General features: G+C 49.9%; 1 protein-coding gene across 1 annotated transcript; it reads right to left on the bottom strand.

The window, feature by feature from the left end:
- Positions 1 to 448: 448 nt before the first annotated feature.
- LOC114854548 (PH domain leucine-rich repeat protein phosphatase 1-like) lies at positions 449 to 13,851 on the bottom strand. The gene is made up of 17 exons (XM_029149063.3): positions 11,465 to 13,851; positions 8,806 to 9,002; positions 8,239 to 8,364; positions 7,977 to 8,125; positions 6,761 to 6,907; positions 5,956 to 6,183; positions 5,602 to 5,804; positions 5,456 to 5,516; positions 4,989 to 5,084; positions 4,373 to 4,528; positions 4,086 to 4,286; positions 3,799 to 3,961; positions 3,317 to 3,447; positions 3,098 to 3,214; positions 2,704 to 2,898; positions 2,381 to 2,618; positions 449 to 2,191 (listed from the first exon to the last, which is right to left on the bottom strand). The coding sequence occupies exons 1-17, from the start codon at positions 13,047 to 13,049 to the stop codon at positions 1,043 to 1,045; spliced, it is 5,142 nt and encodes a 1,713-aa protein (XP_029004896.1). The 5' UTR covers positions 13,050 to 13,851; the 3' UTR covers positions 449 to 1,042.
- Between the last annotated feature and the right edge of the window lie 727 nt (positions 13,852 to 14,578).

Raw genomic sequence — 14,578 nt, 5'->3', positions numbered from 1 at the left:
GGCCATTTTCTTCTAAATGGTGCTGTTCATCTGTTTGTGCTGCTCAGAGCCTTCCAGCCAGTCATGACATCACCGCCGTCACACAATGGACACACACATACACAAAAACGGACACAGCAGTGATGCAACAACTGGACTGTTCTGTTCCAATGTGGAGCAATTAGCCAAGTTCTAAATTTAACGGCGCAGATAACACAATGCAGCGATTGTACTGTACCACAGCAGCACAAATGAAACAGGAACACAGGAAACAAACGCTTGTTACACATTTTTTCCTTTAGGATGCTAACAGTAAAATAATTCAAATCAGAACTTGCTCAAATTGTTTGTCTGCTGAATGGAGCAAAGCTGCAACTGAAGACTTTATATACCTGTGTAAGTGTGTTGATAAATCTGACTAAAGCTTGTGACAGGTGATTTAAAATGAAAACATCTTAAGGAGGCAACATGTGGTTATCTGAAAACTTTAATTTATCATATAGCAAAAGTAGCTTTGTTGTGCGATTTGTAATCATAATTAAGTCTTTAACACTGTTCTGAGAACATTCACTGAGCTGTAACCAACTGTAGGATCCATCATGATCACTCACCACCGCAGCATCACACCCAAATCAGAATCAAATCGTCTCTTCTCTCAGAGAATATCAGTACGCTTCAGTGACTAGGTCACTCTAGAAGTAATCAGCTCCTCAGCGTTAGCAGAACAACCCACTAACCGCTGTAAGGCTCAGCCAAGACCAACGGGGGAAATGTCTACGACAACACAAAGCAGAAGGGTCTCAAAGTACCATTTAACACAGGACTCTTCTCAGATGGCTGATAAAAAGCAGTCAAAATGCTTCTCCAGTTTAGAGAGATGGTAAAAATTGTGTCAACATAAAATGTTATAAAAATTGCATTGTGTTTTAAGGGCCATAGAGTTAACAGTAGAGAAGAAAGTAACAAAAATATAACAATAAACAGTCTCTGGTGCATAAGCGACAGAACGGTCAGTCCTGATTCCACACTGAATCCCTGGATGAAGCCAGACGCGAGGCAGAAGTTAGAGCGGTGTGACAAAATGTGTCTGGTAGCCGTTTGCTTGCTGGTTGTGTGTCTGCATCTGCTCCTGCTGCTGCTGGATGATCTGCCGAACCTCCTCCTCCAGCTCTGGAGGGATGATGAGCTGGTCCTCGGGGTCCGGTTGAGCGGGGGCGTTGAAGTAGCCCCCCTGCTTCCTGACGGGCGCGTCGGCCGCCTCCTCTATGAGGTCCTGGCTCCTCCCTTGGCAGGCCACCGAGCCGTTGGCCCGAGCCCGGCGGCCCAGAGTGCCCGACCGAGCCTCCCCACCGAGAGAGGGGGAGGACGGAGGGACGGGTGAGGACGACTGGGAGGAGAGGGGTGGAGGAGGCGGAGGCTCGTGAGGCAGGGCCCCAGCGGGAGGAAGGTTTGTGTTTGGTGGAGCATTAATCTGCGCTGGGCGTACGGAGCAGTCGTGACGGAGCAGACAGTGGACGTCAGCCTCCACCTCCACACGACTGCCGTTGGAGAAGACGCCGGCGATGGGCTCCTCGTCCTCACTGTCCAGCCCGTTGTCAGACAGCGCTCCAGAGAACTGCCTCTGGAAAGCAGCTCCTCCACAGGCAGGTCTCCGCACACTGGCTCGGCCTGGCAGGTTCAGGTGAGACGTCGCGGGCTCGGCCTGAGGCGGCGGCTCCTCCGACGACGCGGTGGATCCCACCTCGCTGCTCATTTCCGACGTGCTGAACTCGCTGCTCAGCTCGCTCACCGTTCCCGAGGAGGCGGGCGGCAGCGGGACGCCCCCGTCGCCGCAGGCCGAGAAGCTGTGAGCGCTGCTGTGCGCAGCCGGGCCGGGGCTGGGAGGGGGCGGCGGCGGCTCGCAGAAACAGCAGCAGTCCTCGGTGATGCTGAGCTGGACCACCACGGCGCTGAGGCTGTCGGAGCAGCCGTAGCTCTGAGCCAGAGTCACCAGCTTCTTGGCAGCAGCCAGAGCATCTGGCACGTTCCTGATGGCCTCCACTGCCTCGCTGGGAGACAACATGTCCCACAGGCCACGGCTGCCCAAAAGAAAGAACTCATCCTGTGGGGTGAGGGTCACTGTAGAAACGTCGGGTCGGGGGGTCACAGAAGGGCACAGGAAGGAGTAACCCATAATTCTGGTGCAGTCGATTACTCCGTTGACTTTATTATCCTGCAGATAGACAGAAAAACAACAGTCCACACATGAGAACATAGCAATAATAACATTAAGATAACTGGTTGATTCACTAAAACCTCAACGTGCTGTTCACCAGGAGAGCAATAGGTTTTACCTTCAAACCCTAAATCAGATACACACAAATCCCTGACATGTAAAACATGGCCGAGCGGTTTGTTTCACCTCTGTGATGATGGCGTTGTGGCCTCGGACCCTCCGGTACTCAGCCTGCTCCCTGACGGTGTGGACGCTGGAGAGTTGCATAGCTTTGCCGTCTCGGCACAAAACGGCCTGGCAGCTGCCCACGTTGGCGGCCTTGAGGGTGAAGCAGCCGCCGTGCTCGCCGGGAGCCACCGGGTCGTGCCTGATGTGGCACAGAGCTGCTGAGCCGCCCGTCCTCTGGCCAGCGGTGCCCAGCTTCCTGCAGCAGAGCCACGCAGACACCATCAAAGCGCTGACCTGATGGTCCGAACACTCGGCCATAAGCATCGGTTTGTGTCTCCAACCTTTGCATGGTGAGGAAGGTATTAGTCATGTAGTCCTCCTGCCTTGGACCCCTGTGCAGCTCCTCTGCCAGCACGTCTCCCATAGTGCACTGCAACAGGTAAGGCACCTCCACGTTCCTGTCTCCATCAAAAACTCCATACAGGGCTTCACGAATCCCGCAGAAGCTGTCCAAGGCCAGAGCAGCCACACACAGCCTGGGACATCCAACAAGCAGGTTATTTATCTGGAATGTGGAGACTGAGCGGAGCCAAACTCTCACATTTGTCTCATATTGCCTGTCTTAGTACCAACTTATTTCACATCCTGCAGGATCCAGGACCAAGTGTTAAAAACATCTCTGGAGTAAATTAAAACAACAATATTTCACTCATATGTAATGAAGGAAGGACGGACTTGTTTTTGACTCCGGAGGCCTCAGTGTAGCCGTTGCTCCAGACTGCAGGGGCCCCGTGGCCATCGCCCACACTCTGAGCAGAAGGTGACGGATCGACCCTGAAACATCGGATATTACTGCAGAGAAGAAGAGAGCAGAGGAGGAACAAGGTTAAGCTGTTGATTGGGTATCTCCACAGACTGCGGCCACTGTAGTGTGTTTATGTTGGAGGTTCATACTTGAGAAGCTCCAGGCTCTTGTGGTCAAGGTTGAGGCGGGGATTTCCTGTGAGGTCCAACTCCTGCAGCTTTGGCGGAAGCGTCTCTGGCAGTGTGACCTCAGTCAGCTCGTTGCAGCTCAGGTCAACGCACTATGAAAAAAAAACAAAGGCTCAATTCTTCCTCATTGCTATTTACTGTTCTTAATGTACTTTGATTCCTAAAACAGTGTTTATCCACTAAACATGTTCACACAGTGATTGTTGTGTGCTTTATGCTCACTGAAACAGTTTAGAGAAATGTTTGCAATCATATTAGGAGATTTCCTGATATGACTCGACCCAGTAAAATAAAAAAAACAAATCGGTGGGGACACGGATGGAGACAAAAAGAGATTGAGTAGAACAGCAGTAATTTCAGGGTATAGCTGATACAGATGTTCAGCGACGCCTTGACCTCCACAGCTGCATGAATGCCTCAAAGTCGCCCTTTATGCAACTAACCTTGATCTCAGGCAGCTGCAGCACCTCAGGGAATGAGTTGATGCAGTTGGAGTGGGCCGAGAGCGTGTGCAGGCGCTGACAGCTCAGGATGGTGGTGGGCACGGCCCTCAGCCTGTTGCCACTCAGGTCCAGCTCCTCCAGCTGCTCCAGTCGTGCCAGTTTACTGCAGGAAGACAAAGATATGGTTCCATTAACTCACGGGCACAGTGGTCTTTATTATCAGGAACCACACTAAGATCTGAATGAGCTGGTCTCTTTCAAACCTTGCCCACAGTTCGACCTTTTACCTGGCAGTGAAAGTCTGCAGCCTGTTGTAGGCGACATGAAGCACCCTGAGCAGCCCGTGTCCCGTCAGCAGTGGGACGCACTTGTCTGACAAGCTGTTATTGGTCGCATAGAGCTCCTCCAGACTGCTGCAACTGTCCTCCGACAAGCTGGCTGTGGGCAGGTTCTCCAGCCTGTTGGCTGACACATTCAGGTACCGGAGGCTGTAAGAAAAATCTCAACATCAGACAAAGGGAAGCCCTAACATCAGATGAAAGGATAGGAATGAATGTTGAGGCAGCGTGAGCACCTCTGTGCTTTGATGAACAGGTTGTGTGGGAGATCTGTGATCCAGTTGTGTTGGAGGTCCAGGACCTCCAGCTGAGACCTCTCCAGCCTCTCGGGCATCTGACAAAGTGCGTTCCATCCTGCCAGCAGTTTTCTCAGGCTCCCACTGGACAGCAGCCTACGACAGAAAACAGAGCTCAGCCTCTGAGAGTCCTTTAAATCTGTCCGAGGGCTGATGAGAACACACAGCAGCGTAAATAATCAGTAGAAGTGAAGAATGAAAAAAGTGTCTGACCTTGTGTTGGGTTTACATTAATTGCTGATTTGAATGTACTTAAACTGTCAGTGAAGGCAACAGTACCGTGCAGTCTGTTTACCCAATGCGTGCTTTAGGTTGTGCAAAGACGCAGCATTAGATCAGTGTGGACAAGCTTCTACATGTACATGTACTGATGAAGGTGGAATAGGATCCAATGAGAGAAACTGGAAGGACAATCTTTTTCACAAAGCTATGAGAACTGGCTCAGGTCAGTCTGAACCAGATCTCAGTTACTGCTGGTTTAGAGTCTGAGGACGTTCTCCACCCGCTGATCATTGCCCGATGAGTATGCTCCACTATGTGCATGTGTGACGCTCACCTTATGGGCAGCTCTGTAACAGAATTATGGCTGATGTCCAGCACCTCCAGCCTTTTGCTCTCACACACCCAGTCAGGGACACATTCTAGTTTGTTCCTTCAAAAAAAAAAACACACACACACACACACACACACACACACGCACACACACACACGCACACGCACACACGCACACGCACACGCACACACACACGCACACACGCACACACACACACGCACAGACACACACACGCACAGACACACACACACACACGCACACACACGCACACGCACAGACACGCACAGACACACACACGCACAGACACGCACAGACACACACACACGCACGCACGCACACACGCACACACGCACACACGCACACACGCACACACACACACACACACACACACACAGCGAGCACCAAGTTTAGAATAAGAACATAATCATCTCGTCTGCGCTAAAGGAACAGCAAAGTCTGAGTCTTCGTACCAGGACAGATCCAGAGAGGTTACGTTTTCTGGGACAGGCGTCACCTCCAGCTGCTTCAGCTCTGAAAACACAACACACACAACTCTTGATATTCCATGTACAGTTACTGTAGCAAACCTTGCTGAGAACATGGAGGAGGCTGGTACCGTTGTGTGCGGCGTGCAGGCTTTTGAGAGCGTGGCCACTGACTCTGAGGACAGCCAGAGAGTTTCTGTCACAGTGTAGGAGCTCCAGCCGACAGAGAGGCCTGACATCCAGAGCACCAAGACCAGTATCTCTCAGGTCCAGCTGGATGATGTGAGTCAGCTGCTCTGAGTCTCCCACCGTCACCTTCTGTAGCTGGTTCAGCCTGTTGAAGAAATATAAACATAAATGCAAGGAAAGAGGCTGAGAAGAGCAATAATTTAAACCATTCTAGGCTGCAACAATGAAAAAAATCTTTAACTTCCTGTATAATTTCTAAAAATGTCAGGGTCACAGAGTCAGTGCAGTAATCTTACCTGAGATCAATGTGGCGAGAAGGCAGCCACTGGAGTCTGGCCATGTCCAGGACAGAGAGCTGGTTCCCTGCCAAGCAGAGTCTCTCCACACATCTGAGCTTCTCCAGGACCGGGGGGACACAGTTAAAGCAGTTGAAGGATAAGCCGAGGTAGGTCAGGGCCTCCAGAGAGCCCAGCTCCACAGGCAGAGAGCTCAGAAAGTTACCGTCCAGCAGCAGAGTCTGCAGGCTGGACACAACACAGCACAACAGAAGCTGTGAACGATGTGAGCACGTCAGCACGTGTCCTCAAACACTGAAAGGAGGCGCTTTAACAGGTTTGGAGCGTATTCAGCGTAGACAACCTCACAGTGTGTCAATCACACTAACTTTAGTCGGCTCAGCCAGTGATTAGATATGTGGCTGCTTGTCTTTTAAGGGTTGTGAGGACACTTCACCAAAACCCAAACCCAGTTCTCACTTTTTCCATGAGCTCGAGCCTTAAACTAGGATGGACACAGACAAGCACGCTGCTCTAAGTGGACAACGATTCCCTGCTGGACAGGAGCAGCATCAGCATGACGGTGCACCTGCACTAAAGCCCTGTAGCATCCAGACAGAAGTCTGGGCCTCGGCCAGTTCTTCATTTAATACCAGGAGGCATTAATCTCCACTGATGGAACCGCAATGATGATGACTCCTGTCTAATGTCTCTGTGAGCAGAGTGCGCGTTACCCAGGTCACATTCTGCTCTCAGGCAAATGATCACCACCATCTACATTAATACCTTCAACCCCGAGGTCATTATCGTCCTTTAGTCCACTTACTTGTGCATGGTTCCGACCTCTGCAGGCAGAGACGAGAGACGATTTCCAGAGAGGTTCAGCTCCGTTAGAGAGATGATGTCACACAGGGCCAGAGGTAACTCAGACAGGGCGTTATTGGACAGACTGAGGCTTCTCAGCTTACAAAACCTAGAGGAAGGCAGAGACATTAAAGAGACGATGAGAAGGTTGGTAAAGACAAACAGGGCAGACAAGGTGAGACACAGAGAGGGTCCTTCAGCGCTATAACCAGACTTTGGTCTATTTCTAAAGTGACACACCAACAAAAACAAACCCTGTAAACATTCTGAGTTGGTCTGGTCTCATTAACTTAAAGTGTCCAGAAAGAAACAACCTGAGGCACAATGTTTCACCGTTACCATAACAACGCAGCCTGTGCTTCAGGCGTGAGTGTGTGAGTGTGTTCACTGGTTTTTCTGGCTTGGCCTGATCCATCTGACCGAGAGGTCAGAGCTGAACCGGACACACGTCCTTCCAAGGGAAAGTCACAGGAAGACATAGAAAAACACATTCCTCAAAACAGCGCCTGGGAAGCGTGTGTTTATGGAGAACAATGGCGGCTTCAGCCAGTATTTACATATGTTTCCATCAAACTAATGCCAGGCTTCAAATAATGCTCCCTCAACATGAAGTGGCTGTGAGGACAGAATTGGCTCTAAGGTAAATACTGGGTGTGAGAAACATTTCTTTTTATTGCACTTCAGCAGCAGAAGAACTTTAGCAAAACTTTAGCAAAGCTCTGTTTACTGCATGCGTCAGTGTTAAAACCAATTAACACAGATTGTTGTGGTTTTAAAAGCTGCAACTTACTTGGCCTCTGATTAAATTAAAACGAAAAAAATATAATTAGAATCTTGTTTTTTTGTGTGGGCGCAGTTTTACAATGGAAAGTTACCGACAGTCAAGCAACTTGACAAACCCGTTGCTCCCCTGAAGTCAGGTGGCTCCCTCCACCACTGCCACTGTCTTTTTAATCGTCCAAACCACAGTCACCTACACTTACGTCATCTGTAATTTGATCTAAGCTGCCTCCTCTTTGCATGAGCTCCCCAACATGGCAGAAACCGCTGAGGGACGTTTCACGTTCAAAGGCAAGAAGTGCTTTTCATCCTGGGACTCTGCTGCTGTGTTCATGGACACACGTGATGTTGGTGGACTGTGCTGTGGGTGTGGGCGTGTGATGATGGCAGAAACACACCTGGTGAGAGCTGGAACACCTTTGTGAGGGGACATGAAGTTGTTTTTGAGGTTGAGGTGGGTGAGGTCCTGACTATAAAACAGCTGTGTGGGCAGTTCCTCCAGGCTGCAGCACGACACATCCACGGAGTTCACCCTCTGAGACGCAACCTGACACAGGAGCAAGTCATGAGCAGCTGTCACAGCGGGACTAAAATCACCACCATCACCGTGAATGTCGTACGGGTCAAAGTGAAGCGAAGCACAGAGTTTGGGACCTGTACCTTTGAGGTCGTCCTGTGCCAGCGGAGACACTCCGTGTAGGATTCATAGCTGATGTAGTAGGTCTGACTCTGGGGACCAGCAGAGCTGAGAGCCAGACAGTGGCTGTGTCTCCTCACTTCCTCCACCTGCAAATACATCCACATGTGTTCTTTGATTTTAATTCTGTGCTTTGTGCAGGTTCATCTTAACATAAAGCAACAGTTAAGATGAACATACCAATTTTTCTTCCTTAAACATTCTCTCTATCTTATTTTAACCAGGGTGGTGTGTGAAATTTTAGTGGATGAATATCAGCTGAATATCTTGACTTGATCACTACAGAGCTGTACAATGAGGTTTAATCAAGTGTAAAGATTTCATATTTTTGCACTCAGTCTGCTGGTGGCAAATTCCTAATGAACTGTAGCATCTCTGAAGCTGAGCTGAGTCTAAACTAAACACCAGTGGCTGCAGACGCCGGCCACAACCTGGTGCAGAAGAGTCACCAAGATGCAGGCGAGGTCATTCATTCCCACTGGTCTAAGTGACATTTTGAGGAATGTCCCACTGGGCGTGAAGGCGTGTACCTTGCCTCCGATGAGTGGGAGGATGTGCATTTTGCCAGTGTGGGCGTGTTTCACAGACGAGACAATGAGGCAGGTTCCACTGAGAGTGACCTGACGCTTCGACCAGCGGTTCACCGGCAGCGCCAGCTTCCCTTTCCGAACATTGAAGACCCCGGACAACTGCACGCGCTCGGAACCACCCACGCTGCGAGGTTTACCTGCAGGGAGAGAAGCAGCTTGTCATATGATGAAATGTGTCAGCACCAGTAACCGTGAATGTGGTGATTGTCGTACACAGACTGTTCCTAAAGTATTTCCTTTATTTTTAGCTCTGTGGGACACGGCGCTGGGCGCTTACGTAACCACACTGTGGCAAAGAGCCCGAGGGCCAGAGAGGGAGCAGTCACTCAGGCGTGATTGCTACATTAACCCCTCGATGGCTCAAAACGCCAGAAACACCAGCACACACAGCCCCCGCGTTCATCTGAAGCAAAGGGAACATTAACCGTCATCAGATAGAGTTTATAAAAGCTGAAGGAGGATGAACGACGAGGAAGAAACTGACAGGCCAGAAATCAGATTAACTCCTCACGTAATCCAGCACCTTGATCCGTTTCCTCCTCCAGTAACTTAAACGTCACTTAGGTTTCACTGGAGGTAAAAGAGCTGTTTCCACTGGTGAATGTTATTAGTATAAATCTAAACCACACACACACACACACGCACGCAGACACACACACACGCAGACACACACACACGCAGACACACACACGCAGACACACACACACGCAAACGCACACACACGCAAACGCACACACACACATACGCAGACACAAACACACACACGCACGCAGACACACACACACACGCACGCAGACACACACACACGCACGCAGACACACACACACGCACGCAGACACACACACGCACGCAGACACACACACACACACACACGCACGCAGACACACACACACGCACGCAGACACACAAACACACGCAAACACACTCACGCAGACACTTACGTACAGCCGGATTTCACAAACACTAAAATGAGCACAGATTACTATGAATAAATATGAATTTGAGGAGCAGATCACTCCGACGCCTCAAACTCTAAACAATAAAGAGGAATGTGTGTGTGTGAGTCCGCCCTTCCCTGGGCGGCGCAGACTCCGTGTTACTATATACACACATACATGCCTTTCCTTCCGTCTCTTTCTATGAATGGGGAACATCCTCTCTCCCCTCCAGCAGCCAATAGCGGTTTCCTCTTCATGCTACAAAGAGCTTTGCTGCATCTCGTCTTCTACTCGCATCGAGCAACTATCAATTAAGGTTCTACTCATCCGAACATTAAAAGGCTTTTAATGAGGACTCTTATTCTGATGTTGCAGCTTTAGAGGACGTGGCAGCAGAGTTGACTCAGAACACAAGCATTTACTGTATCAGTGGAAAAGGACTCCTCTGTTTATCACCGTTATCAGACAGCGCTGCTGGTATTTAACCTTGTCGTGACCTCTGAGCTCTGCAGCTCCATGATGAAGAGCTTCACACAGGCCCAAAACACTGAGGAGGTGAAATCTGAGTTCCACCGAGGTCGCTGTTCTCTCGCTGTCAGCGCGCCGACAGACACAGAACACTTGGCACGGTGCTTTTTGCCAGAGGGATTATGCTGATTCAACTCTGATCATCAACATCGACAAACACACAAGTCTGGCTGAACACAGTGTGGAGCTGAGAACTGGTTTTAAGGGGTTTGTTCAACAAAGGACTGCCAGTCATCTTTTCCTGGTCCGAATCTCAATCGCTCAAAGATTTTACTTAGTTAGCAAGTTAGTAATTCATAATTAGTTATTACTCTTAATTAGGCTTAAAAAGACTTAAATGGTGTGATGTGGTTTCAGCCATTGTTTAAGAGCAACGTGACTAATTCTCCTCCCTGTGGTTCTACTGCACATGAGGAGTATGACATTTTCCTGTGCTTTTCCTATATTAAAATCTCTGTCTGGAGCTCTCCTCCAGATGCTGCTGCCTACAGAAGAGCCCTTGAGAAGTACACTGACCCAGACCACAACCCCGAAGAACACGAGCAATAACCTGAAGTGCAGAGTTTCTGCAGACTGGCTCCTCAGGTGCAGTTTTACAGACTGCATTATTACGTGGAAGCAAAAACATTCACCTTGTTCCACAAGCTGAAAACAAGTTGCTTCTTTAAAATAATATTTTTACAGTAAAATTCCCTTCATTTGAGTTCAATCATTTCCTCCATCCCATCAGGAGCTCCAGACTCTTCATCCCCACTGTGTTTGTTGGGTGCGTGGAAACAAGGTCAAACACCATATTCTGTTGTGCTAATCCCAGAGGAGATCACAGCTGTTTTCCATCCTCCTATTCTGCTCGTCAGCAAACCAGTCATTAGCAACAACAACGCACACGCACACAGGCCTCCAGCCAAAGAGCACACCTGTAACCTCCAGATGCGTCTCCACACACTGGGCATTGTCCCGGCAGCACAAGTGAATCCACTGAGCAAACACAATGACAGCACTCATCGCACTCTGACAACAGATGAACAATGAGGGCGCACAACGACAGTGTCCCACTCGCAGTAAGCGCATCCAACAAATACCTGCAGCTCCTTTGTTCTGACTTAACGTAGTAAGTAAGACAGAACACTCACCGAAGTAGAAGCGGATCAGGCAGCCTATTTCTGGATTCATCCCCTCCTCCTGCACCCTCCACGCATCTTCAAAGCCCAGATTAATGAGGTACTCGTTTAATATCTGAAGAGGCCTCTCCTCGTCTCGCAGCCGCCGAACTGCTCCACCGTGCAGCTGCACAAAGAGGGCCGGAGTGGGACTGGTGCTGATGGGCTCCGGCCAGACCCTGCTCCCCCCAGGGATCTGCAGGTCAGGCTGGACAGATGTGTGGCTGGACAAGGGCCGGGCCTGGGAGCTGCTGGAGCATCTATTGGCAGGTCTGATCGATGCATCGTCCGTGTTGCTCGCGGCTCCAGTTTCAGTGCCGTCGTCCAGTCCTCGGCTGGAAGCGCTGGGAGGCTCGTCGGTGCCGGGGGCTGGGTCTCCCTGCTGGCCTGCTGCCGTGTGCGTCGGGGAAGAGGCCAGGTCCACTTCATCCGAGGAGCTCTCAAACGGATCCGGGCCCTCTGTGGCGCTGTCGCAGTTCGAGCTCAACACAGATGAGTCGGTACCCAAACCCAGGCCATCACTGAGCGAGTCCCGGTGCTCTGTGCTTCTGGGTCCGCCTGGGCTGAAGTCCTCACAGGTGCTGCTCTCCATGTCTGACCCCGAGTAGACGCCGTAACAGTCCGCCACACTCGGGCTTAAATCCAGCCCCATGTCATTGAGGCAAAGCTCCGATGAAGAGTTACTCACCATTTTCTCATCCAGTAGGTTGGAAGACAGTTTAGTATCAGGGCTAGACTGCTTCGAGAGCTCGCCCTCGTCTGCTTTGGGGCTTTTGACATCCACACCCTCACAGGGACCTTCATCATCCTCATCAGTCTGCTCCTTCCTATGATTCAAATCGACTGAAGGCGCTGTTTTGCAGCTAATTCTCAGCACAGCTCCAGCTTTGCTGCCCTCCAGCTTACTGGCGACCTCCTCGGCCGTCGTGTCCACTGTGCACAGCACCGGCCGCGGGTAAGAGGGCGTGAGCCAGTCGTGAACGTGAACGCAGCCCCGCCGGAGGTCCGACCTCACCCATGTCTTATCCGAAGCCTGGAGCTGCTTCGACTGCTTCTGCCGGAGGAAGGTCTTCCTGTCCAGGCTGAGGGTGCTGAGCGGCGACACGGAGGCAGCGGCACCGGCCGGTTCGGCAGCGGACAGCCCGAGCGAGCCGGCGGCCGGCGGAGCCCCCAGCGACAGATTCCTCTTGTGCCGCTGCCGCCTCCGGCTCAGCAGAGAGTTGACGGAGGCGCTGCTGCTGACGGACGTCAGGCTGTACACGCTGGCCGCCTTCACGGACGGGATGCTGGCGTTTTTCGCCGCGCCGCTGATCGCGTTGGCAACTTGGTTCTGATAGATCCCATTCCGTATCGCGATCTGGAGAAGGGAGGTGGCCGCTAGTCCCTTCCCGAAGAGTTTCGCCTCTGCGCCGCCACCGTCGTCCTCCCCGATGGAGGCTCTCTTCCCAGCAGGCAGTGACGTTAATCCCGTCGGCTTCACGGAGTTACAGTCTCCGCTGAAATCAGGAGTTGCTGAAGTTGAAATCCCTCCGGACTCGTTCTCCTTCGCACTTTCCATCCTGTTAGCTTGCGGCTGCGGCTGCTTAGCCTGCAGGTGAATCGCTAGCCTGCGTTAGCTCGCTGTCGTTACGCGTTAGCTTAGCATGCCGACGTACTGCGCAGTTCGTCCGAAGAGTTAGTTGCTCCGCTACATCATCCTGTCTGTTCCCGGGCCCGTTAGCTCTCTACTGGGAGCTAACCGGCGGCTCGGCTGCACAAAACGCGTTTCTCGAGCTGGTCGCCATGGAAGCTAACGCGAGAAGGCGCGACTGCTGCCGAAAGGAGAGACGACCGGGACACGGTGGACAGGGAGGGGTCTCATTGGATATGAATTATGACACGTTCACGGGCTACCACAAAGCTCGGAATTCATAAACATTTAACACTGTCAGTCAGGACGTGGCAAGACTACACGCAGCACTAATTACTAATTACTTATTATATTACAAGTAAAAGTACAACTGTATTTATGTAAGGTCTCTTTCAAACTCATCTAGTACTTTGTTTACTGCAATGGGTGACAGTTAAAATCACGTAAAATACAGCACTCAATGCATACAGCAGGCCTCCCATGATACAGTACCAATATGTTATTAAAAAAATAAATAAATAAATAAAACCAGTGCAATTTATGTACTGTACTCCAAACAATAAAAAATAACCAAATGTTTGGTTGACTGTTTGGGGGGACTGGCTTATTTGTACATAATTACAAAACAACAGAAAAAAGAAACAAAAGATTGTGTGGTCACATCATTTTGTGATGGACACATTAAAAAGTCTTAAACCAAAAGCATGTAATGTCAACATATGTTTGCATTAAATTTTTGTCGTTGCTGCTACGTTTCTCAATAATTATTCATTTACAGATGAAACCACATGTTTAAGGGAGGCAGTGAATGCTCTTTACTGCTCTCTGTTATCTAGAGCGCCAGCAGCAAAATAAGCTGCTTATTGTAAACAAAAATATGTTTGCCCTCCGTTTTATAATCCAATAATTCTGTCCTGTGCGTGGGGGATTTTACAGAAGAATCTTAGCTCATCTTGTGGGGCCCTCTAGTGGTTTAAAGACCATAACACGCAGCAGTGGTGCTACTGTAGATTGTGTGCTTTGTGTTGTATGTATATGTTCAAAATGTTAAAGACTTTTTTATTAATTATTTATTTTTATTGGCAATGAACCCAGTCAGCGATATTTCTCTGGAAACCGCACTTTAATAGCATCTTTTGTTCTTTACTGTTAGTTACAATATTCATGGAAGATTGGAAGGATTCCTGTCTGGACCTTAATATATATTTTATCTTGCTAGTTATTATTATTAAGGTTATTACTGTTGGGGTTGGATCAGCGTTAGCGTGCAAGAATCTTTCCTCCTTCAGAATATGTGTAAAGGATGTTGAATTTTGGATGCTGAATTTGTATAAAGTTTTAGGCCACATAACAATTTCACATTCACCCCTGGAGCCAGGAACATAACACAAAGGACTATCCAAATAGAAAGCCCTCATTAAACACAACCTTTGCTACAAGCAGCCGCTCCACCACTA

The sequence above is a fragment of the Betta splendens genome, chromosome 4 (assembly GCF_900634795.4).
Source record: "Betta splendens chromosome 4, fBetSpl5.4, whole genome shotgun sequence".
Classification (NCBI taxonomy): domain Eukaryota; kingdom Metazoa; phylum Chordata; class Actinopteri; order Anabantiformes; family Osphronemidae; genus Betta; species Betta splendens.
The sequence above is the reverse complement of the archived record's forward strand: the minus strand, read 5'-3'. Positions and strand labels throughout refer to the sequence as shown.